Genomic DNA, 27,329 nt, shown 5'->3' with positions numbered 1-27,329 from the left:
CTTGGGCAGGTGAAAATAACATGGTTGAGAAGCTTCATTTATTGGAAATAGGAATGAGGAGCCAGAAACAGAATCTCATCTTACTGCACACTGTGTACCTATTTAGGTGTCTGAGCTGCTCTGGCCTCCAGATTTGACTTCATTCCCAAACGAAAAGGAAGAAGGGAAAGAGATGCTCCATTCACCGGTTGTATGTATGGGGTCTCTACAGCAGGAGAGTGTGAAGTAAAAGTTGAAATTGATTGACTGGTTGTTTATGAAGAGCTAATGAAAACCTGACTGAGAATAGGTTGGTACACGGGTCTCTGTCTCTGCTGCACTGTGGTTTTCAAGGTTTCCTGGACTTGGGAGGAGGGCATAGAAAGTTGCTGGGCAAATCGCACAGTCTCCCCCATGCTAGACTCAGAGCTGCCTTCCCTAGTAAACATCACCATTTTCTTGCCTTCAAAGATTTCAATGCTTTGTGCGTATGTATCAATGAAATTGTTTACAAATATTGCTATAGAAGAGCAACCTTGTTCCCTTACTGGGTTATCGCAGTCCATTCATATCTGCATCCAACATGTTGCCTCAAAATACCCCAAAAAGGCAGCTTTTGTTACCTATGCTTTACGAAGAGGAAAACTAAAGCTCACAGGGAATGATCAGTCCAAAGTCACTCACCTTCTAAGAAAAGGAAATACCCTGGAGTAGCACTAGGGTACCCAGGTGGGTTCACATGATAGGGAGGGACACCGGTAGCAGGGAGCCACTTCCAGTGACAGATTTTCTTGCCTTTGTCACTAAAACCTCCTGTTGGCATCTAAGCCTGGATATCCATCAGGGTCCCAAGAAGAAACAGATGACTTCCAAAAAGGAAAGCTTACCAGAAGGACTTACACACTGTAATAAGCAACATTTAGGGAAATCCCCATGGAATAGTAAGTACCGCTGTATTATTTTGCTAGAACCGCCACAACAAAATACCACAAACTGGGTGGTTTAAACAACATCATTTATTTGCTCACAGTTCTGGAGGTTGGGAAGTGCAAGATCAAGGTGTGGACAGGTTTGGTTCTCCTGAGGCCTCTTCCCTTGGCTTGTAAACAGTTGCCTTCTTGCTGTGTCCTTACGTGGCCTTTCCTCTGGGTGCACATCTCCATGGTATCTCTTCCTTTTCTTACAAGAACACCAGTCACATTGAATTCGGGCTTAATGGCCTCATTTTAATTTAATTACTTCTTTAAAGACCCTATCTCCAAATACAGTTGCATTCTGAGGTCCTGGGGATTGGGGCCTCAACCTATGAATTTGGGGTTGGAACACAATTGAGTGCATAACAGCTAATAGCAATGAGGGGGGCTACCACCCTATGACTGAAGGGGCAAGAGGAGGTGGAGGTTTCCAGAACCCAGAACCTGGCAAGCATGGCTACACATGGGGAGGGCCACCTGAGGTGTAGTCTACCCACAGTGGCCTGGCAGGCAGGGAGGAGGCAGCAGACACCTTGACCTCACTTTCCTCCCTCTGTAGGCTCCCACTGGTGCTGCTCTCTGGCTGAACCCAACAGGAAGCCAGGGGCAAGGGAATCCATTGCTACAGTCCACTAGGTGAACCTCTGGGCTCAGAGCAGGAGGAAATGGTAGAGGGCCAAGCTCAAACTATTTGGTGTGGCTTGCAAACCAAACTCTTAAGTTCTGCTCTGAAGTGATGGTGATTTATGAGAGGCACATTTGATTGCCTGGTTTTTTCAATTATTCCTGGATATGTTCAAAGGTGAGAGGGCACTGAGAAAACACTGTGTCTATAGGGTCATTCTGAGGAAACATTGTAATAAAACAGCCTTTAGAGATGACTTCCCTAAGGCTAGGGTCAGGAGTCCCTTCCACAGGGCTCCAGTGGACAGCAGAGAAGGCCCCTGTCCTGGAGTGCAGGCAGAGGCAGCTGCATGGACAGAGGCCCAGAGGCATGATCCCTGCAGTCATGAGCAGGATGTGGCATGGTGACTAGAAAGGGCCTTGAGGAGAGGGGTAGAAACCTAAGGCAGGCCTGACCCTTCTCTACTGTTCATCTGAGCAATGTGGAAGGCACCTACAGGCATCTGCAGGTGAGTCTCTGCTTCAGTCAAGCAAACAGGAATTAAACTACAATGCTACTACAGGGTAATGAGTGCTGCAGAAGCACACTGAAGGGGCACCTAAGCTCGGCATGAGAGCCCAGCAAAGGGTTCTGGGAGTGAGTACTCCTCTTGGAGGAAAAGTAAGAGGTGGCCAATGAAAAGGAGTGTGCCCTTCACTTGACTAAAACAGAGACTCATGGAACAAGAAAGCCCATTTGCAGAGACCCATCATGGCAACAGGTCTTGGTACAAGTTAAAAAACAAAATCAAAGCAGTCAACAGGATTAAAGACATTCTCTGAATTTCCGGTGAGTAAGTAGGCTCACTGGAGCTGTGACAGGCAGACCAGTTTTACGGTTTCAGCCGTATGACAGAAGACAACAGGAGGGGATAGGGGTGGTTATCCAAAGATCTCAAACTTTTCAGTATGTTTTAGGTGAGGGTGGTGCGGGGGTGCTAATATTCATCCATCCATTGATGCACACTTTGGGGGACACTGTGTTAGGAAATGTGGGGATGCAGAAAAGCAGAGGTGATGGTCACTGCCCTGCAGTTATTTACAGCCAGGCACCTGGGACTACACATAAACACGAGGCACTACAGCACTGCTGTGCACTCCCATGTGGCATCTTCCTGAGGCACAGCCTGTCTCTCCCATGTTACCGATACCACGTTCCACAGAAAATGTAGTACTACACAGCCTACCCCAGTGGTTCAGAACCTAAGCTTGGAATCAGGATTCCATCCTGACTTTTAAAAGTTTGACGCCAGATACATTATTTAACCTCTCTGAACCTGTCTTGTCATCTGTAAAAGAGAAATAATAAAGCCTTCCCTTTGGAATTGTGAGGGTAAAATGAGCTAGTCGCACAAATTAAGTACTCAGTAACAAAAGTACTTAGGGATTCAGGAGAGAAATTTTTTTTTGAGACAGAGTCTCGCTCTGTCGCCCAGGCTGGAGTGCAGTGGCTGGTATTGGCTTACTGCAACCTCTGCCTCCCGGGTTCAAGCGATTCTCCTGCCTCCACCTCCTGAGTAGCTGGGATTACCGGCACACACCACTACGCCTAGCTAATTTTTGTATTTTTATTAGAGACGGGGTTTCACCATGTTGGTCAGGCTGGTCTCGAACTTCTGACCTCTGGTGATCTATCCACCTCAGCCCCTGCTGTGGGATGGGTGGTCAGGAAAGGCTTCATGGAACATGAAAGACTTACGCTGGACCTGGGAAGATGGGTCTGGGATTTCTATGAGTGATGAGCAAAAGGACGGGTCAAGCAATGACCCAAAGCACTGGTCAAACTAGAATAATTCCTGTGGTCTCTGGGCCCAGATCCTTGTCCAATTTACCTTGGTTTCCATTCTTCAATCAAACTTCCTGGCTCAGACAACACCCCATCTATGGCCCCTGCTTCCAGGTCTGGCTAATTCCTCTCCTGCTCAAAACCCCTATGATTTGCTACTTGCCATGTGGCCCTCTAATTCCATCCCAAGGCTCCAGAGGTGCAGATCTGCAAACCAGCATGATTAGCCACCAATGCTGGCTTCCCATTCAGCATATAAATCTAGTGCCTGGGATTACCTCATGCCAGAAAACCGAAATCCAAGTCAGATGGTTAAGGCATTAATAGCAGTGAGTGTTGTAAAGACTCAACAATGTGAACCTTCCCAAAATGAACCATCCTGACCTCCCTCGCGCTGACAATGCGTGTGTGACATCATGTGTAAATGAGCCTTAAATTTGAACCAGGTGCCGAGAGCTGTCTGGCGTCTCCTGGCTGCTGTATTAACCACTAACATGCACAGGGGGATTCTGAGGCAGTAAAATGGAGCGAAACCAACAGCAGTGACCAGGGCCCAGTGCAGCAGCTGTAGCAGAGAACATTCAAATCACACCCACCCGACTGGGCCTGGGCCCCCGGGTCCTGTAAAGCGTATTTCCGGAGGGCTGGGGAGCCTAGGGAATTTGGCTGCCTTCATGCAGAGACAAAAGCTCCCCATGCAAATCAAACCACTTCGACTTGCTTCCCAGACTTGATTCTGAGCTGTTTTGATTTGCATCCATGAGGGTAGAACTCAAGTTCAGACTGAAGCTGCAGTTGGTAAGAACCAAAACCTATTGCATGCAGGTACAGGCAGTGTAAGATATATTTTTGGAAGGCACAATTTCCAAAGGAGAGAGTCAGCTCCAAATTCTCAGGTGCTATGATTTTCACCAGGCTGGGACCTGGAGAAAAAAGTGTGCCTTTGTCCGTTTGGCATCACAGAGTCCCTCAGCGAAGCCTCTCCCCACAATAGGTCACATAACACGCCAGCTCTGGAGAACACGAAATCAAATTTGGAGGGATGGAATTAGGTGTGTATAGTGGGTGGGTGTCCTTATCATTGTTAGTCATAGGTATGAGAAAGTAGATGAAGAAGAGTAAAAGCAAGTTAGGAAGAAATAGTTCTTTAAAAAATTAAGCTTGCATAAAATTAACAGGTTATGTTGTTGTTATTGTTATTGCCTTTTAATGCTTATTGTTCATGGTGCCCAATCTCAGGTTATTAACAGCTTGGCCATGTTAAAACCTGTATCCTGATCATCACTAGCAGGCCTACAGCAGAGACTGGAGACAGTGAGGATAAGAAAGAGGTGTACCAAGTGATCCTCTCTTGCTGGGGACTGTTCTAGAAGCTCTACACATGCTGGGGAAAGGAGCAGAAGCCAAAGAGAGGTGAAACTCCCATTCCATGGATCCCAAAGGATTTCAGCCTCAAAGAAATCCTTTGTTGTTCAGGGCACACTCTTAAACCATCAACACTCACCAAGTATACTGCACTGTACCATGAAGTCTCTAAGGTGGGTGGGTAAAGTAGGGATGGGAGGCAGGTTCTGGATGGAGGATACAAAGGAGTTGGCAGATGTGGAACCTTTCCTAAAGGCTGTCGCAGGGTGGTTAGACATACAAATATACAAGAATTTGTATATTTTATCATTTAGAGAAATTAAATGTAGCATCAAGATGTTGAGCATAGGTTTCCTGAGTAATGGAGCAGTTACATTAAGTCATAGTCAGGTAAGTCCTTCTAGAGGAGGTTGAGTGTGGAAATAGGTTTTGAGGGAGAAGAAACGCTTTGGAGGGGAAAGAGAAAAACAACATGAATGGTTTGTGCAAAAGTTTGGAGGCAGGAGGCCGGGCACAGTGGCTCACACCTGTAATCCCAGCACTCTGGGAGGCTGAGGTGGGTAGATCACCAGAGGTCAGAAGTTCGAGACCAGCCTGACCAACATGGTGAAACCCTGTCTCTAATAAAAATACAAAAATTAGCTAGGCGTAGTGGTGTGTGCCTGTAATCCCAGCTACTCAGGAGGTGGAGGCAGGAGAATCGCTTGAACCCGGGAGGCAGAGGTTGCAGTAAGCCAATACCCGCCACTGCACTCCAGCCTGGGCGACAGAGCGAGACTCTGTCTCAAAAAAAAAAAAAAAAAAAAAAAAAGTTTGGAGGCAGGAACTCATAGGAAATCTCTTAAGATGCCAGAGGTCTTGACCTGGCTCAGTGGCTCATGCCTGTAATCCCAGAATTTTGGGAGGCCAAAGTGGGCGGATTGCTTGAGCTCAGGAGTTCGAGACTAGCCTGGGCAACATGGTGAAACCCTGTCTCTACAAAAAGTACAAAAATATGGTGGCGCATACCTGTAGTCCCAGCTACTCTGGAGGCTGAGGTGGGAGGATTGCTTGAGTCCAGGAGGCAGAGGTTGCAGTGAGCTGAGATCACACCACTGCACGCCAACCTGTGCGACAGAATGAGACCCTGTCTCAAAAAAATAAATAAATAAAATAAAAAATAAAAATAAATAAATTAAATAATTTTAAAAAAATATGCCAGAGGTCTTAATAGGATCTGAGGGCATGAGGAATTTTCCAAAACTCCAGAAAAAGTTCCTCATATGCCCAGGAGCTGAGACTTAAGAACAAATCAAGTGTGGTTTTTAGATAACTAGCCCCTGAAGGCCTAAAGTGCTTCTTTTTAGCTTTTGGAAGACAACGATGGCACTAGTCCAATGCAGAGAGGCAATTAATCTTTCTCTACCACTTCTACTTGATGTAAAGTCCAAGTTCAGCCTGGGTCCAGCATTCTCTACATCAAGATCCTACCCTTCAGCTTTACTTCTCAAATTGCTATTACATCTGTGCTCCTGGCAAAATTTTTACTTGTCATCTCCAAAGTATACCTTGTATTTTCCTGTACATATTGTTAGTATTTTCTTTCCAAACAGAAGTATCTTCCTTTCATTCTCATTTCTACTTTGGTTATCCTTCAATTTTACTTCAGTTGCTGCTTTCTTCACAAAGTCTTCCCCACTCACCCAGAAGGCAGTGAACCCCACCTCTATGAGCTTATCCAGCAGAGCTTTTAATGTTCATATTACTCACCAAGATATGTCATTCTTTCAACAAGCACGCACAGATGGCCTCATGTGCATGTGGCACATGCAATAGCCACACCCTGCGCTTCAGGGTATTACCAACCCAGGTATTGTATAGAGGTCACCTCCATTGGATTGTAAGTTCCAGTAGTTTACCAACTAAAGAAAAATACTGTACCTACCTAACAATGCTTTGTGACAGGGAAAATCATCTATTCACAAATGAGGCTGGAAATATAATTCGAGAATTTGCTCTCGCCAGAATAAAGTTCTAGATTGCTACAGCAGGGCTCTCTGATTTATTAAAAGCAAATTACTTTTTGTTTTACTATAGAAGTAACAACATTATGAAATGTTTAAGTAACTGAGTGTGGGAGTGATTAGACATCTTTTGGGAGAGTTGAGTAGAAAAAAAAATTGAGGAAAGCCATTTTACACTAAAATTAAAATGTATGAATGCAAGTCTATTTATGTAGTCTCATGAGCTAATAAATTGAGAACCATTCTGGATGAATGAAAGCAAAGAATTTATTTGAATGCAAATGAATGACAAATCTTTAGACAAAGACAAGGAGAGGCTCCAAGTATTTTGCTTCCCTGTGAAATGTAAATATTATTATGGTATAATCCTTACTGACTTTTGATATATCATATAAACTTAGGAAGTTATATAGTAAAAACGCCCTGTGTTTTTTTCTGAATTCTGAAGTGTTGACAAAAATTTTGCAAATTTGTAAACCAGAACTTATTTAGATATTTTTCGCTCCCAAAGGTTAGGATTAGTAATGACTGGGGAGAGAGTCAACTAAGTCATCAATGAATTTTGTAATCAAGATCTGTTTTTGTATCTACTTCTTTCCACCTATAAGATAACTGAAGTCAATGAGCATTAGAAGTGAAAAAATCTTTACTGAATTTTTGAATATAGACTGGTTATTTAGACTGGTAGTTTCCAAGTGTTGGTCTATGAGAAAGTTTTCACTGGTCTTTGATGAGATAAATAACTATGTAGCAAGTTTTTCACAAAGGTTATTATAACCTTCCTTAATTTTTTATATTGAAGGTGGGAAGTTTAATATCCTTAATCAATTTATAAAATAAAAAGCCTGCAATCTTATCAATGTCCCAAGATTCATTTTGATGTTCTAAAGTTCCAAAAGAAATCTCAAATCTGGGAAACACTGAATTAGACTACTGATGGTCTAAGCTATATTTGGATTTTTAAAAATTGTGTTTGTAGAAAGTCACAGAACACAGAAATGGATTTCTGACATTGTTTCATAAGACATCCAAGTTTTCTCAGTCTGGTTGACAACTACTGGAACACATCCCTGCTCTACTTGAAGACCCATATACCTTTCCTTTGTCCAGAATTTCCTCTGAAATACTTAACAAAGGAGAAACAACAGTGCTGTGGCAATGAACCATGACTCAAGAGGACACAAGGCCGGCCAAAATACTGTCTGGCTGATGTAACAGAACAGATTTAGGTGCCACATTTTAAATGAATAAAGCAGCCTTCAACACAGTCAATATTGACTATGTATCTGCTACGAGCAGAACCTTTTTGTAGAAAAAAACTCCAACAGTTGGATACACTTTATTTACATGGTAATTAAGCACATAGCCTTTATAGTCAAACTTCAGTTTCTATTCTTAGGATGGCATCTTAAGGATGTATAACCTTGAACAAGTCATTTAACCTTACAGTCTCTCTAAACTTTAATTTCTAATCTATTAAATGGGGAATATAACTGTGTTTACCTCAGATTATATGAGAATGTGCTTGGCATAGAACCTGGTCTATACACAGAAGTGCCAGCTCAGTAGTGTCATATTATTTTATGAGACTAATGATCTTCCATTCATTTAAAATATGAAACTTTCTCAGATTTTAGCAGGTTGGAGAACTGAGTAAGAAAACCAGGGAATTATAAAATTTGTTTCTACTCTTTTTCCATGGGAGTGCCCTTCCCTAGGGGCCCCACTCCCTCTGATTCCTACTGCCACCATCTAAGTAGAAGCTGAGTTGAAGGCCAGGTGCGGTGGCTCATGCCTGCAATCCCAGCACTTTGGGAGGCCAAGACGGGCAGATCACCTGAGGTCAGGAGTTCAAGACCAGCCTGATGAACATGGAGAAACCTCGTCTCTACTAAAAATACAAAATTAGCTGGGTGTGGTGGCTCATGCCTGTAATCCCAGCTACTCGGGAGGCTGAGGCAGGAGAATTGCTTGAACCTGGGAGGTGGAGGTTACGGTGAGCCAAGATCACAGCATTGCACTCCAGTCTGGGCAAAAAAAGCGAAACTCCATTTCAAATAAAAAAGGAAGTTGAGTGGCTCTGATCCCAAATACACACACACACACACACACACACAAACAGGTTGATCTATGGCACGTTCTTGGAGCCTGATTTCTGAACTACCAGTCTTTGTTACAGAGAACCTAGCAAGATGACCGTAAGGGGAAATGTTAGAAATTCTAGAACTGCTCCAACCTCCAAGATCTACCTCTGTGGAGGTCTGGTCTCTTGTCTTTAAAAAGAGGCATTCCCCTACAAGTACAATTGATGACTAGTAAATAATGAGCCCTTAACGCAATGAAATGACAATATATTGCCAATGAGATGTCAAGGAAAGTTCAATACACTTTGAGAGTTAGGAAAAGTTGGTTCAATCACATCCCTCATATGAGGATCGTCCCACAACCCTCCTGATGTGCCTACGGACTCTGGGAGGAAGCAAGTGGCTTACATTTTTTCTTGGCCATCTCTGCCTTTGAATTTCACTTTTTGAGATTTCTGGATCACCTGGATAGCATAAGGCTGTATGTGTTCTGTCCCATGTGGGTCTAAAGAAGGGTTTACATGCACAATTCTGTTCACACAAGGTATTTTTGTGTCTACTGACTTTATTAGTTTCAGGAGACAGAGACAGGCAAATTAAAACTGAATATTAAACGCTTCTGTTCTTAAAATGCCCGTCAGCCACTTTTCCTCTAGACTCCCACCACTGGGTTAGCACTCTCTGCCTCTTTCCCTTTGCTTTTCTCCAGTTCCCAAATTCACATTTTCTCTTTTATGCAGAGTGGTTTAGCTATCTCTCTCACTTCCTCTCCTCTTGCCAACCACTTTCATAGGGTCACATTTTTTTTGATTGAGGTGAAATTCACATAACATAAAATGACCCTCTTTAAAGTATACAATTCGCAGGCATTTAGTACACTCACATTGCTGTGCCACTGTATAAGATTTCACCGTTCATACCTAAATGACTTATCAAGATATTCCCCACCACCACCAAAAAAAAAAAGACATTAAGGATATTTCCCTTACTAAGAGAAGTTCTGGTGACAGCTGCATCAAGCAGCTTCTTATCCTTTTGGAGAAAGGGACAACATTTGTGAAAGAAGAAAGAAAGAGAAGAAAGAAAGAAAAGTAAGAGAAGGAAGGAAGGAAGGAAGGGAGGGAGGGAGGGAATAATAGGCTTGTTCACAGAAAGTTCGGTGGACATAATTGTGTCTCCTCCAACCCCTCAATTCATATTGAGGCCCTAACCCACAAGTATTTCAAGATGGGGTCTTTGGGAGATAATCAGGGTTAGATTAAGTGATGAGGGTGAGACCCTCATAATGGGATTAGTGGCTTTATAGGAAGAGGAACAGAGATCACTCTTTCTCCACCATGTAAGGACACAAGAAGGCAGCCATTTGCAAGCCAGGAAGAGGCCCTCACCAGGACCAAAATAATTCTAGCCAGCACCATGTTCTTGGACTTCCCAGCTTCCAGAGCTAAGAGAAATAAATTTCTGTTAAGCCATCCAATCTATGGTATTTTGTTATAGTAGCCTGAGCTAAGGTAGATGGTGACTTTTACAAAAAATAATTTTCAACTTTACTTACTGCTTCATGGAATGTCAGTAACTTACTTTGCTAATTATTCAGCAAATATAAATGTATTTACAGTTGACTTTTGAACAATGTGGGGGTCAGAGGTGCCCACCCACCACACAGTTGAAAATCTGTGTACAATTTTTGACTCTCCCACCAAAACTTAACTGCTAATAGCCTACTGTTGACTGTAAGTCCTACCAATAACAGTTGATTAACACACATTTTGTATGTTATTTGTATTATATACTGTTTTCTTACAATAAAGTAAGCTAGAGAAACAAAAATGTCATTAAGAAAATCATAAGAAAGAGAAAACATATTTACCATTAAGTGAAAGTGGATCATCATAAAGGTCTTCATTCTCACCGTCTTCATGTTGAAGAGGCTGAGAAGAAGGCAGGGGAGGGGTTGGTCTTGCCTTCTCGGGGTGGCACAGGCAGAAAAAAATCCCCATATAAGTGGACCCACACAGTTAGAAAACCCATGTTATTCTAAAGTTAACCGTATATTTACATATAAATATAATTTATATGTGAGTCACAAAATAAATATGACCAAATGCTAAGTTTCAGTGGTAGGTATATGGGCATATTATTTCAACTTGCATTCATGTTTAAAATTTTTCATCATAAAAAGATGGTAAAGAACTTACAGAGGAGAGCCTTTCCATTTAGCTAATTTATACTTAATTATTCAAACAAACCAAATTTGATAATAGATCCAAGGATTAGTTGGCCTTTCTGAGTTAATGATAATACAGGATCCTGGAAGAACAATATAAATGAATAGTGTCTGCTATGGGTTAAATGTTTGTTCCCCCCAAAACTCACGTTGAAATTTAATTGCCAATGTAATGGCATTGGGAGATGGAGCCTTTAAGAGGTGATTAGGCCATGAGGGCTCCACCTTCCTCGGTAGGTTTAATATCATAATAAAAGTGCTTTCAGAAGAAAATATCTGCAAACTACCCATCTGAAGTGGGATTAAGAATCAGAATATATGAGGAACTGAAACAACTCCATTGGAAAAACTATAATAATCCAATCAAAAAATGGGCAAAATATTTGAATAGACATTTCTCAAAAAGAGGACAAACAAATGGCTAACAGACATATGAAAAGGTGCTCAACATCACTGATCATCAGAGAAACGCAAATCAAAATTGCCATATCATCTCACCCCAATAAAAATGGCTTTTATAAAAAATACAGATAATAATAAATGCCGGAGAGGATGTGGAGAAAAGGGGAAAGGGGACCTTTATGCACTGTTGGGGGGAATGTAAATTAGTACAACCACTGTAGAGAACAGTTTGGAGGTTCCTCAAAAAACTAAAAATAGAGCTACCATATGGTCCAGCAATCCCACTGCTGAGTGTATACCCAAAAGAAAGGAAATAGGTATACTGAAGAGCTATCTGCACTCCCATGTTTGTTGCAGTACTGTTCATAATAGCCAAGATTTGGAAGTAACCTAAGTGTCCATCAACAGATGAATGAATAAAGAAAATGTGGAACATATACACAATGGAGTGCTATTCAGCCATAAAAAGAATGAGATCTTTTCATTTGCAACAACATGGATGGAACTGGAGACCATTATGTTAAGTGAAATAAACCAGACACAGAAAGACAAACATCAAATGTTCTCACTTATTTGTGGGATCTAAAAATCAAAACAGTTGAATTCATGGACATACAGAGCAGAAGGATGGTTACCAGAGGCTGACAAGGGTTGTGGGGTAGTAGGGGCGGGGTGAAAATGGTAAATGAGCACAAAAAAATAGAAAATATGAGTAAGACCTACTATTTGATAGCATAACAGGATGACTATAGTCAATAATTACTTAATCGCACATTTAAAAATAACTAAGAGTATAATTGGATTGTTTGTAACACAAAGGATAAATGCTTGAGGGGATGGATACCCCATTCTCCATGGCGTGACTGTTTCACATTGCATGTCTGTATCGAAACATGTCATGTACTCCATAAATATATACACCTACTATGTACTCACAAAAATTAAAAATAAAAATAATAAAAATAAAATAAAATAAAAGTGCCTTTGGAAGTGGGCTTTCTCTTTTTGCTTATCTGTCATTTGAGGAACAGTATTCCTCCCCTCCAGAGGGTGGAACATTCAAAGGCCATCTTGGGAGTGGAGACAAGGCCCTCACCAGACACCAAACGTGCTGGTACCTTGATATTGGATTTCCCAGGCTCCAGCAACACAAAATAGACTAAGCATCTCGCCTAAGAATATCACACACAATCACACCCTTTCCTGGAAACAGCAAACATGCAAAGGGAACAATTCTCACATGGGACTCATCAGAAACGCCACTCATGGGAAAACTCCCTAAATACACAAGATTTAACAAATATTTACTGAGCACCAACTACTGTGAGAGATGCTAATATGTAATGTCATAGTCCCTGTCTTTGGGTTAATTACAACTGAGTCAGAGAGGTAAAGTATTTAAATGTGAAAAGCTAAATAACAACACAAAATTGAAAGGGTAATTCCTACATAGTTGTTGTGAATATAAATCAGTATATCTTTTTTTTTCCTTATTTTTTTTTGAGACAGGATTTTACTCTGTCACCCAGGCTACAGTGCAGTAGAGCAATCACAACTCACTGCAGCCTCAACCTCCCTGGGATCATGTAATCCTCCCACCTCAGCCTCACAAGTAGCTCGGACTATGGCCACACACCATCACACCTGGCTAATTTTTGTATTTTTTGTAGAGAGAGGGATTTGCCATGTTGCCCAGGCTGGTCTTGAATTTCTGGGCTCGAGTGATCCACTCACCTCAGCCTCCCAAAGTACTGTGATTACAGGCATGAGCCACTGTGCCCAGCCAATAAAATCTTTAATGAAGGTCAATGTAGTAATACCTACCAAAATTAAAAATGCACATGCCCTTTGACCCAGAATTCCAGTTAAATGGATAGAAATATATACTACAGATATATTAATATATGTGCTAAATGACATATGTATACAAAGATAACATTTGAAGCATTATATAAAATTGCAACATTTGAAAATAAAAAATCCCTCAATATGCATTGATAGGAAACTAGCTAATTAAATTATGGTCTATGCATTAACAGAATACTATGCAGCTGTTAAAATATTTAGGGAGTTTTGTGTATACTGATACAAAATAATCTCCAAAACATAATGCTAAATCAAAAATAGACAAGTGGGACAACATCCAACAGAAGAGATTCTGCACAGCAAAAGAAATAATCAACAGAATAAAAATCTTAAGGAGAGAGAAAATATTTGCAAACCGCATATCTGATAAGGGGTTAATATACAAAATATAGAAGGAACTACAACAACTCAGTAACAAAAAAATTAAATTTTAAAATGGGCAAAGGACATGAAAGAAATTTCCCCAAAGACATACAAACGACCAGCCATTATATGAAGATGCTCAACATCACTACTTATCACGGAAATGCAAAACAAAACCACAATGAGATATTGCCTCACAACTGTTAGGATGATCATTATCAAAATAACAAAAAACAAATGCTGGCAAGGATATGGAGAAATTGGAACCCTCGTGAACTGTTGATAGAAACATAAAATAGTGCAGCCATTAAGGAAACCAGTATAGAGATTCTTCAAAAAATTTAAAATAGAACTACCGTATGATACAGCAATCTCACTTCTGGATATTTAAACAAAATGATTGAAAACAGAATCTCGGAAAAGATATTTGCACTCCCATGTTTGTTGCTGCATTATCCACAATAGCCAAGAGGTGAAAACAACCTAGATGTCTATTGGCAGATTCATGGATAAAGAAATTGTGGTATACACATATAATGGAATATTATTCAGCCTTAAAGAATGAAGAAAATTCTTCCATGTGCTGCAATATGCATAATACTTGAGGACAATATGCTAAGTGAAACAAGCCAGTCACAAAAGGACAAAATACTACATGATTCCTTGGTACAAGATGGCGAAAGCAGTCAAACTCACAGAAGCAAAAAGTAAAATGGCAGTTGCCAGGGACTGCAGGAACAGGGAAATAGGGAGTTGCTGTTCAATTAGGCACAGAGTTTTAGTCACGCCGGATGAAAAAGTTTTAGGTATCTACTATACAATGTGCATATAATTAACAACACTATATCGTACACTTACAAGTTTGTTAAGAGGGCAGATTTCATGTTAGGTGTTGTTTATTTTTTGTTTTAGCACAACTAAAAAAAGTCATAATGTTAAGTAAAGAGAAGTCAAAGGGGCAAAGAATTTCATGTTGTATGCCAACATTTGCGGGTGTATATCCGTGTATTCTCCTTGTGTTTGTGTATTCTCTCTCTCTCTCTCTCTCTAAGAGAGGCATAGAATATACTGGGAAGAACACAGAAAGTTGTAAAAGTGGTTGCTTCCAAGGAGGAAAACTGGATGCTGGGGATAGATTTGGATGGGAGGGTATTTTTGTAAATTTAAAATCCGTACCATGTGCATATTACCCACTCAAAAACTGAATACAAAATTACAAAAGTAGTTTATGAAAAAAATAGGAAAAATCTTACAAGGTACTAATGGTATACCAAAATAATCATAGATAATAAGGGGTAGACTGGAGTGGAGAATAAAGTGTTTACAGAAGTGGGATTTGAGCTGGGTGTTGAAGAATGAGAAGCATTTGGATAGGTGGAAAATAAGTCACATTCTGGGTATGTACCTGGAAGTGGGAGTAGGGAGAGGAGTAACAATATAGAAGAGGGCAATAAAAGGCAAATCAAGTGCTAGACAGAAAAAACAGTTTAAGGGTATTGTAGAACATACGTAAGAAAGGGCTCAAATATAGCTTAGTGGATGAGGCAAGGGAATCTGGGATTAATGGGGGTAGTAGCCAGCCATTATCTGGGATTAATGGGGGTAGCAGCGAGCCATTATCTGGGATTAATGGGGGTAGTAGTGAGCCATTATAGGTTCTTGAGCAAGAGAGTAATACTATGAAAGCAGGATTCCAAGGAGACCAGAGAACAGTAACAGGCAAAATGGGCTGGAAGACATACATCTGCTAGCAGGTAGATATGGTAATCCAGTAGTTGTGCATTGGAGTCATCTGGGAAGCTCTAAGAAGTATATCGATGCCTGGGTCGTAACCCTCAGAGATTTGGATTTAATTGGTTGGCGTGGAACCTGCATGTGTTAATTTTTGCAAAGTTCCCCAAGTGATGCCAAAGAACAGCCTGAATTGATAATCACTGCAATACTTCAGGCACAAAGAGATGAAGGCTGAGATTTAGATAGGAGTCTGGCAGGAGGCTGGGTCAGCATAAAAGCAAATCTAGGAGGCATTTCAAAGAACTGACATTGTGACAGATTAGAGGTAAAGAGTAGAAGGACACAGTCTGTTAGATTCCTTTATGCATCCATTCAACAAATATTAAGCCACTCCAAAGTACCAGGCACTGTCCTAAGCTCTGAGGACTTGGTTATAAATAAGACAGTTATGTCCCAGTTCTTATGAAACTTTCAGTCTAGTGGACACAGGCAACACATAAACAAGATTTCCAGCAGTGACCTGTATAACAGGGTAAAGTTAAAAGCACTACCATGTGTTGGGGGCCATAAGACGGTCATGACCATAAGACAGGTAGGGCAGACCTCTCTGAGGGGGTGACAGTTGACCCGAGGCTTAAATAAGAAGCCAGGCTTGCAAAGGTCTTTGACAATTATGCTCTAACTAGGGAAAACAGTAAGTGTGAGGGAACAAGCTTGGTGTGTTCAAGGGGCAGAAAGGCCAGTGTGGCTGGAGAATGAAAGATAGACTGACATCAGAGAAATAAGTAGGTACAGACAAAATTGAGCCTTGTAGGCCATGGCATGGATTTCGTTCTAAGTGAGATGGAAAGCCCTTGGAGGAAATTAAGCAGGGTAGCAATATAATCTGATTTGAATTTTTAAACAACTACTTTGCAGTATGAAAGTGGACTGTAGGTAGCAGGAATGGAAGCAAGAAAGCCAGTTGGGATGTTGGATGAAAACAGGGGCTGCTGACAGATATGAGAAAACTGTAGTGAGGAATGGATTTGGACATGTTAAGTTTGAAGTCATTGTGGAGCCCCCAAGCAGAAATGTTCTGAAGCAACTAGAAATACAGAAAACAGATAGGAGTTTAGGCTGTACCCACTGATTTGGGGGTCACTTCCAAGGGAAGTGAGGAAATGCAGGTTAGATGACACTACAGGAATATTAACAACTTCATCCAAAGTATAGACTAATAACAACTCAAGAGAAATACTGATAGCGGTGGGCTGCAGGGCCCTCTGGTTAGTCTTGTCTCATTTAACATTTTTATCTGTGAATGGGATGAAAAAATGTAAGTATGATGAAGAATGTCACAAAAGCAGGGAATGGTGACTGATGCACTAGAATCAAGATTCAAAAAAAAGATTTCAACTGCTTAAGTGGTGCACTGAAGCTAACAGGATGAAATTTAACACATAGATAACAGATACATATGTATGTATGTATATGTGTACCTATACATATGTATATATATATATGTGTGTGTGCATGTATATTCCCTCATATTTAAAAAATGTAAATCAAGAGCACAAGTACAGGGTTCTAGAAACCTGGGTAATTTACCTAAAAAAGGCCTGCAGCTTTTCTGACCACATACTTTATAAGCCAAAAGTGTAATGTCATTGCTAAAAATGCTGATGTAAAGTCAAAATATGTGGATAATATTTACTACAAAACTACAAGAATTACTTTTTCTGGGGAAAAATACATCAGTAGTGAAAATAAATGCATTGGTCAGGATATTTCTAGAATACCGTTTTCTAGTCAGGCTGCTGACTAAATGTCTGAAGCAGAGACGGGAGAAGAGACAACATGGTTGGAAGTTATGTGATTTGAGGGACAGTAAAGTAATAAAAGTGTACGTATATTCAATGCTTAACGGCTTACTCGAGTTTTTCCCAAATATGTAATCTCACTTGAAGGAGAGTTTCCTCTGGTTGAGAGAAAACCCAGTCAAATATTGAGTCTTCAGTAAGTTCAGAGAATAGTAACTTGTCCAAAATTAAAAAGATATAGAAAGAGACAGAAGCTGGGATTCGAACACAGGTAATTTTGACTCCAAAATCTTTTTTTAAAAACATATGTATATATTAAAAATACATGTATAATTTTTCATTTAAGCAATTTCACTTATCAAGTTGGTCTGAAAATGTTCAGTCAGAAAAATAAAAGTTGTATCTGAACTTTTTTCAAGCAAGACGTATGTATGTCTTACATAGTTTCATGACCTTGGGACTAGCTCAACTTCTAGGACATAATATGTGCTAAGAATTTGCTGAATGAATTAGCCAGCCCTTTTGCTTGTGTTGTGTATCTGTCCACTGATGAACACTAGATAAAATATATACACAGTTGACTCTTGAACAACATGGGTTTCAACTGCACGGGTTCACTAACAGTTGACTTTTTTCAATCAAATATGGATTAAAAAATATAGTATTTTCAGGATGCAAAATCTGCGCATGTTTACACAGGGCTGATGTTTTGTATATGTGGTTCTGCAGCAGGACTTGAATGTGCATGGATTTTGGTATATGAGGGAGATCCTGGAACCAATCCCCCAAGGGATGCCTGTACACTCAAACAAGTGAGAAACATTTCACTGCAAGTCTTTTTCTTTATAGCATCCCATTACAATGTCTTTTCATCCATCTGTTTTTTTTTTTTTCTCCCTGGCAACTCAATTTTCCTTTCTACCCATTTACTTTGTACCACAGGTGAATAAACCTCTTATTCCCACCTGCCCACCTGGCCATCAGCCAAGATGAGTCTTCCTGTTCCTTATAATTGCTTGTCCTGACTGACAGCTTGGCAAAGCAGGACAACAGATTACTGTGATAGTAAACACATTTATCAGATTGTTTAGGAAGGGTGACAAACAGAAAGGATTCTGATTGCAATAAAGAAACCATGTCCGCAATATCTTTATTCATCCTCCATCAAAATTTTGTTTCCTACTTTTCCTACCTCCTTATGGAAAAAATACAGGAAGATTATCAGAAGAATAAATTGTGTATTTGAGTTTTTTAAAAAACAAATTTCTCAGTACAATAAAAAGATTCTGAAATGTTCTAAGGTCAAAAATTATGACACCTAAAATCTAGGCAGAAAAATTTGCAGGAAGTAAAGTATGTTTAACATAGGGCTAATTCTAACACAGCCACAGAGAGCTGTTAACATGCCGAAAAGAAAAACAGGTTAAAATTAATTCAGTTTGAGTCCCTCTGTTTCTAGCATCTATTTTCTCTCTGTATATACTGTATTGGCAGCGTCAGCACTACAGCCAGCCAGAGTGGAAGTACTCTCCACACCTAGCTACCCACAGATTACCCAGTAACCTGAGCCTGCAAACATGCAGGACAGAGAAGAGAGAAGAGAAAAATCTGTTTACCTTAAAGAGAGATCTTCCAAACTCATTAACATCTTATACAGTGTTTGCCATTTCATTTGTGTTAAGATAACCTTATTCCCAGGCCCTAAAATGAATCATTTTAGGGTCAAATGGCTGTAGCACTTCCACCAATGGGTGGAATACACATTTCAAATACAATATAGAACTGGTTTAAAGGACACATTGAGAAAGAAATGTCTCTTTTTCAACTGATCTCTGCTTACTTCACTACCCCAGGGATATGAGAAAAAATTGTAAAGTTCTTAAAGGTAGATGCTTTATATGTAGGTAAATATAGAACAGGAGATTTTGCAAAGATGAAAATGTTTTAAAAGGGAGCACATGAAGACCAATGCTTAGCTCATAACCCATCTGAAGGCATATACAAAGTTCACCGGAAAATGGATAATTCGTTTCTGCTTTTCCACTGATGGATTTACCAGTATACTAAGCTGAAGTTTAAAAAATGCTGTGGTAGGAAGAAACACTACAGTACAGTAGCAAACAAAGCCAGAGAGGATGGGTTGATCTAGTAACGTGCTACCCATCAAATGCCAGATATGGAATTGCTGGATAGTAGAGAATCTTTTGTATTTTCAAGACCTCGATTCTATACCTAGATTGTATTGAATTTCAGATCCTGCTTCTAGATGGAAAAGCACACACACACATACACACACACACACACACACACACACACACACACACCCCAGATTTCCAGACCTTGGGTGTTTAAAGGGCCTTCACACAGTAAATCAACCTACTGCTGTCTTGTTTTCTCTGCAACCAGACTGAAATAATATAGCACCAGCAGAGGTGTGAATTACCCCCATTCATCTTAATGGAGTGTTAACTTCAAAGCCTTGTTTTAACCATTTAAATGCTAAGCTCATGAGTAAACATTCTGTTAAAAATAAAAAAGTACAATTTAAACATTCACCCTCAACATACGAAAGTAATTTATAGTCTTGGCACTTCGTCTTTTAATTTAGCAAACAAGTCTCCAAATGTTAGAAAAGTATATATTTTCTGCTTTACTTAGTTTTATTTTAAATAGTTATTACCTAATAAATTATGAACATTAAGCCCATAATGAGAAGGCCCATATTTCCCAGGAAAAATTCTGAGGGGCACTTGAACAAGGTTTTTTTTGGTAATCTTGGTTGAAGGGGGCACTGCTCTCACCAGCCATCTTATTAACCTCATCTAAATGCACAGAGAAAGTTGTGACTCAAAACAGGCAACTAGATAAGGCAGAACATTAAAGTAAAATAAAAATGAATACCTGCACAAATAATTTTTCTTGCTACTAAGTTTTGTGCAGAGTGTTCAACAGACTGTCCCTTTGCCAAACCTCCCATGATCCTATCTCATGAGCAGGTGACAAATGTATTAATTGATGCCCAGCTGTCATCACACTTAACAATTGCCCCCAGGGGGCATCCTTGCATCTGTTGCAGATTTAGGGTTATTTTGGTATTACTGGAGTTAGACTTATTTAAGTAGCTGCACACCTATCTGTATTTGGATCCATAATGTCATAAACAGAAAAAGAGGGTACGAGTAGTAGGATATCGGATTGACTGGCTCTGGCTGACCTGAAGCCACATGGGAGGCCATGTCTGGCTGTGGCCTGGGACCATTCTAAGTGCCTAGTTTCAGGAAGGCATTATTAGTAGGAGAGTACAGCTGAGGTAAACTGTGGGAAAGCACTCAAAACGTGCACCTGGGGCCAGTTCCCCTGTGAGTGAAGGCTAGAGAAAGATTATGAAAATAACTGTCACGCAAGATGAAGAAATTCAAGGTATGTTTCCATGTCCTTAGTGGAAAGCAAACTCATTTCATTGGTCCAGATAAGGGAATGGACAAAGGGGATAAACATTTAATCTATCAAAAGAGTCTGTTTTGGTCTGCACCTAATTTATACAGAGCATTTAATTCTATCAATATGACCCTGTATAATAGGCATTAACTCCATTTTACAGATGTGAACATGGAGGCTTATAGAGGTTACGTAGTGTGCCTTACACTGAGACTTGAATCCAAGTCTTTCTAACCCAAGAGCTTGGTCTTTTACCATTACACTACACTGTTCTCCAGTTGCTAAATAAGTATCTCGATCTTCTCAAAAGAGAAGCTCAGTTGTCAATTTTTCGGCTTATTTCCTAAGTGAGAAGCAAAGGTGCACCTGCAAAAGAGTGTATTTCCATATATGAAAACCGGCACTTTGCATGCAATTCTCTACTTTACATGTGTACTGGGGTAGGATTACATTTTTACTGATACACCCTGGCTTTAGTAGAATTTCATGGGAGGAGAGCCCTAAGTTCTGGTTCCTAACCTGAAATAAGCCATGTCAATGAGAAGCTGCAATGATTTATAACCTCCAAACAAAATATTATAGAAATGATCAACATTTTGTCTCTGCCAAGTAGAATGTTGCCTGTTTTAGTGACCAACTAAGAAAACTCAGAGAAAGGACTTTGAAGTACACAGGCAGTCATCACAGGTCTATCTCATAATGAACAGAAGAGGAAAGTTATAAAAGTTTTTAGATAGGATTTAGAGGGAGGGCAAAATCCCTCTAAATTCTACCAAGTAGAACAATCTCAGTTTTGTTATTAGTGACTGATGCTAACAAAATTAAAACATAGCTAAGAATCAATTTTGTATATAAATTTAATACACTGATTTCTTAAAACAAACAAACAAAAGATTGACCCAATATATTTAAGAACATTTAAACACTTCTGCTCTTTGAAAGACACTGTTAAGAGAATAAAACAGCAAGCCACAAAATGGGGAAAAAAAAATCTTTGCAAAACACATATAAAGAACAGAAATTGGCTGGGCATGGTAGCTCACGCCTGTAATCTCAGCACTTTGGGAGGCTGAGGCGGGCAGATCACTTGAGGTCAGGAGTTTGCGACCAGCCTGGCCAACATGGCGAAACCCTATCTACTAAAAATACAAAAATTAGCTGGGTGTGGTGGCGTGCGCCTGTAATTCCAGCTATGCAGGAGGCTGAGGCACTAGAATTGCTTGAACCCAGGAGGTAGAGGTTGCAGTGAGCCGAGATTACACCACTGCACTCCAGCCTGGGTGACAGAAGTGAGACTCTGTCTCAAAAAAACAAAACAAAACCCCAGAAATATAAAATCTAAAAAGAATGCTTAAAAGTCAACAATGAGAAAACAATTAAAAAATGGTGGTATGTGCCTGCAGTCCCAGCTACTCAGTATGCTGAGGCACTGGGATCACTTGAGCCCAGGAATTTAAATCCAGTCGGGGCAACATAGCAAGACCCAGTATTTAAAAAAAAAAAAAGGCAAAAGAGAGTTGAGCTAAACAGATACTTTACCAAAGAAAATAAACAGATGGCAAATATGCATATGAAAAGATGCTCAATATCATATTAGGGAACTGCAAACTAAAACAACAAGATACCATTACATGCCAATTAGAATGGTGAAAATCTAAAACACTAACACCACCAAATGCTGGTGAGGATGTAAGACAACAGAAACTCTAATTTACTGCTCTCTGGAATATAAAATGTTACAGCCATTTTGGAAGGTAGTTTGGCAATTTCTCATAAAACTAAATATATTCTTACCATACAGTGTAGGAACTGTGCTCCATGGTATTTACCCAAATAAGCTGCAAATTATGTCTACATAAAAACCTACACAGGGGCTGGGCACGGTGGCTCATGCCCAGCACTTTGGGAGGTCGAGGTGGATGGATCACCTGAGGTCAGGAGTACAAGACCAGCCTGGCCAACATGGTAAAACCTCATCTCTACTAAAAATAGAAAAAATTAGCCAGGCATAGTGGTGGGTGCCTGTAATCCCAGCTACTGGGGAGGCTGAGGCATGAGAATTGCTTGAACCCGGGAGGTGGAGGCTGCAGTGAGCCAAGATCACGCCATTGCACTCCAGCATGGGTTACAGAGTAAGACTCTGTCTCAAAACAAAACAAAACAAAAAAACCTGCACACGAATGCTTAGAGCAGCTTTATTTGTAATTGCAAAGACTTGGAAGCAACCAAGAGACCTTTCAACAGGTGAATGGATAAACAAACTGTGGTACATCCATACAATGGAATACTATTCAGTGCTACAAAGAAAGGAGCTATTAAGCCACAAAAAGACATAGAAGAAACTTAATTGCATATTGCTAAATGAAATAAGGCAGTCTGAAAATGCTACATACTATATGATTGCAACTATATGACATTTTGGAAAAGACAAAACTATGGAGACAGTAAAATGATCAGGGGAAATGTACAAAGACGAGCAGGTACTATTCCTACAGAAACTACTCCAAAAAAATTGAGGAGGAGGGACTCCTCTTCAACTCATTCTATGAGGCCAGCATCACCTTGATACTAAAACATGACAGAGACACAATAAAAAAAGAAAACTTCAGGTCAATATCTTTGATGAACATCGAAGCAAAAATCCTCAACAAAATACTTGCAAACTGAATCCAGCAACACATTAGAAGTTAATCCACCATGATCAAGTACACTTATATGGGATGCAAGGTTGGTTCAACATATGCAAATCAATAAATGTGATTCATCACATAAACAGAACTAAAGACAAAAACCACATGATCATCTCAATAGGTGCAAAAAAGGCTTCTGATAAAATTCAACACCACTTCATGTTAAAAACTCTCAACAAACTAGGTATTGTAGGAACATACCTCAAAATAATAAGAGGCATCCATGACAAACTCATGGCCAACATTATACTGAATAGATAAAACCTGGAAGCATTTCCCTTGAAAACCGGCATTAAGACGAGGATACCCTCTCTCACCACTCCTATTCAACACAGTATTGGAAATCCTAGCCAGAGCAGTCAGGCAAGAGAAAGAAAGAAAGGACATCCAAATAGGAAGAGAGGAAGTCAAACTATCTCTGTTTGCAGATGACATGATTCTATATCTAGAATGGTCTCCACCCAAAAGCTCCTTGAGCTGATAACTTCAGCAAAGTTTCAGGATATAAAATCAACGTACAAAAATTACTAGCATTCCTATACACTACCAATAACCAAACTGAGAGCCAAATCAGACAATCCCATTCACAACTGCCACAAAAAGAATAAAATACCTAGGAATACAGCTAACCAGGGAGGTGAAAGATTTCTACAATGAGAATTATAAAACACTGCTTAAATAAATCAGAGAAGACACAAACAAATGAAAAAACATTCCATGCTCATGGATAGGAAGAATCATTATCATTAAAATGGCCATATTGGCTAAAGCAATTTACAGATTCAATGCTATTCCTATAAAACTACCAATGACATTCTTCACAGAACTAGATAAAACTATTTTAAAATTCATATGGAACCAAAAAAGGGCCTGAATAGCCAACGCAATCCTAAGCAAAAAGAACAAAGCTGGAGGCATCACATTAACCCACTTCAAACTATACTACAGGACTACAGGAACTAAAACTGCATGACAGTGGTATAAAAACAGGCACATAGACCAATGGAACAGTATAGAGAACCCAGAAATAAGGCCACACACCTATGACCATCTGATCTTCAACAAAGCTGAAAGAAACAAGCAATGGGGAAAAGACTCACTATTCAATAAATGGTGCTGGAATGACTGGCTAGCCATATGCAGAAGATTGAAGCTGTACCCTTTCCTTATACCATATATAAAAATCAACTCAAGATGGATTACAGACTTAAATGTAAAACCCAAAACTTTAAAAACCCTGGAAGACAACCTAGGCAATACCATCCCAGACATAGGAATGGGCAAAGATTTCATGACAAAGGCACCAAGCAATTGCAACAAAAGCAAAAATTAACTGACAAATGAGATCTAATTAAACTTAAGAGCTTCTGCACAGCAAAAAAAACCAAACAGCCTACAGAACAGGAGAAAATATGTGCAAACTATACATCCGACAAAGGTCTAATATCCGGCATCTATGAGGAACTTGAACAAATTTACAAGAGAAAAACCACCCCATTAAAAAGTGGGCAAAGGACATGAACAGACACTTCTCAAAAGAAGACATACATACATGCTGCCAACAAGCACATAAAAAAGCTCAGTAGCACTGATCATTAGAGAAATGCAAATCAAAACCACAAGGAGATTATCATCTCCCATCAGTCAGAATGGCTAGTAATAAAAAGTCAAAAAATAACATGCTGGTGAGGTTGTGGACAAAAGGGAACAGTTATACACTTTTGGTGGGAGTGTAAATTAGTTCAACAATCGTGGAAGCACTACGGTGATTCCTCAAAGAGCTAAAAGCAAAACTAACATTCATCCCAGCAATCCCATTACTGAGTATATACCCCAAGGAACATAAATTATTCTACCATAAAGACACATGCACGCAAATGTTCACTGTAGCACTATTCACAATAGCAAAGACATGGAATCACCCTATATACCCATCAATGACAGACTGGATAAAGAAAATATGGTATATATATATATATACCATGGAATACTATGCAACCATAAAAAATAAGATCATGTCTTTTGCAGGAACATGGATGGAGGTGGAGGCTTTTATCCTTAGCAAACACACACAGGAAAAGAAAACCAAATATTGCATGTCTTCACTTATACGTGAGAGCTAAATAGTAAGAACTTATGAACACAAAGAAAAAAACAACTGGGGCTGGTGGGTAGAGGGTGGGAGGAGGGAGAGGAGCAGAAAAGGTAACTAATGAGTACTGGGTTTAATACCTGGGAGATGAAATAATCTGTATAACAAACTCCCGTGACACGAGTTTACCTATGTAACAAGCTTTCACATGTACCCTTGAACCTAAAATAAAAGTTAAAAAAACATCAGTGGTTGCTAGTGGCTGCCAAGAATGAAACCTAAGGTAAACTATGAACTTTAGTTAATAATAATAGTTAATATTGGTTCATCAAATGTAACAAATGTACCACATGAATGCAAGAGTTAATAATAGGGGAAACTGTATGTTGGGGTAAAAAGGTATATGTGAACTCTGTACTTTCTGTTCAGTATTTCTGCAAACATAAAACTACCATAAAAATATTAATTTAAAAAACAAAGGATCAACCCAATATATTTAAGAGCATTTCGAGTTTGTTTCTTTTTTTGATTAAAACTGCTACACTCTTACTTCCCCATACCCACTGCATTTTGTTCTGCTTTTCTGTTAATAATTTTTATTAAAATGTTATTTTTCATCCAGGGTGTCTTCCGGAATAATTCATTCTTGCATCTAGGGGTATATTATTCTTGTAAGAAGTAGGAAAATATTTCTTTTATTTATTAATCCAATCAAAAATGATGAGTGCTAAACTAAAATTCCCAACCAAAATTCCAAAGATGAGCAAAACGAATGCCTGTGGAAATAAGAAAAAAGATAAAAGATAAGAAAGATAAAAGAAAAAAGATAAAAAATACAATTAGATTATTTGTTAAATCTCTACTCTCTGCAATAATGTATTCTATATTTTAAAATATATTGACTTTCTTGATGCAGGTAAAATAATATAAACTGACAAACTATTTCTTAAAATAGAAGTCTTGAAAGAAAGAAACAAAAACAACCTACCCCAAACTTTTTCCATGAGAGAAAATCCTCTCTGCTAAGTTTAAGATAAAATAGTCCTGGGAATATAAAAATCAAACATGTTGATGTACTGGCACCTTTAAATTGGAGGGAAAAAAAAGAGAGGATATTGCTGGATTCAGATGTGAGGCTGGGTAGCAATTTTATCAATTTTATTATGTGAACTTTTTGAAACAGAAAACTTACCAACTACACCAAATACATTTCTAATGTCAGGAACATATATTGCAAGTAAAACGATGATAATATTGAGTGCTAGAGTGATCAAAAAATGGCGAATCCATGAGAATGGAAAATTGGAGAAAAACATCATTGTTACAGCTTTTCTGGCCTGTATTACAGAAAAATAAACATATAGCAAAGAGGAAATGTCAAAGTCCAAATATTTGCTGAGAGAAACATATACAACAACCATGATATTTTTGCCTCCTACATCATTTAGATTTCAAAAATACAGCATAAACTATTATTATAAAGTATTTATACACATAAATTGTTTATATACTAATTTCTGCGTAAGCTTCATAAAAACTTAGCTTTAATGCTAGAAAAAATTTTCACATGCAATTTTTTTAGGTTGCATAATTTTTTAAATTACCAACAATAAAAATATGAAAAAAGTCTCAAAGAATCATTTTCATTAAATGCAACAGATTAAAAAAACAGACAATTTATAATAGAAAAAGAAATCATGCCATGGGAAAGAAATACCACTTACTATTTTATATTATATGTTTCACAGCCTGTAAATATGAAAAAATAGTTCACTACACTTCCCATTGCTAAGAGCACAGCAGGCAGTCACATGCCAAAAAATTTATCCAGTCCCTGCTGTAATCTTGGCATTGCAGCCCA

General features: G+C 39.2%; 1 protein-coding gene across 5 annotated transcripts in view; it reads right to left on the bottom strand.

The window, feature by feature from the left end:
• Positions 1 to 977: 977 nt before the first annotated feature.
• The window catches only part of SLC38A6 (solute carrier family 38 member 6), a 96,457-nt gene continuing 70,105 nt past the window's right edge, over positions 978 to 27,329 (bottom strand). For 4 of the 5 annotated variants that reach the window (XM_509991.9, XM_016926175.4, XM_063792939.1 and 1 more), the window contains 3 exons: positions 26,661 to 26,805; positions 26,457 to 26,551; positions 26,048 to 26,244 (listed from right to left, as the gene is read on the bottom strand). In XM_509991.9, the coding sequence (XP_509991.5) occupies positions 26,164 to 26,244; positions 26,457 to 26,551; positions 26,661 to 26,805 (321 nt within the window). In that variant the 3' untranslated portion in view covers positions 26,048 to 26,163. Of the gene's footprint in view, positions 1,154 to 5,775; positions 5,894 to 26,047; positions 26,245 to 26,456; positions 26,552 to 26,660; positions 26,806 to 27,329 lie in introns of those variants that run through there. The other variant, XM_054666633.2, reaches the window with a different exon arrangement.

The sequence above is a fragment of the Pan troglodytes genome, chromosome 15, assembly GCF_028858775.2.
Source record: "Pan troglodytes isolate AG18354 chromosome 15, NHGRI_mPanTro3-v2.0_pri, whole genome shotgun sequence".
In the NCBI taxonomy this organism is placed as follows: Eukaryota; Metazoa; Chordata; class Mammalia; order Primates; family Hominidae; genus Pan; species Pan troglodytes.
Note: the sequence above shows the minus strand (reverse complement) of the source record. Positions and strands in the feature narration are given on the sequence as shown.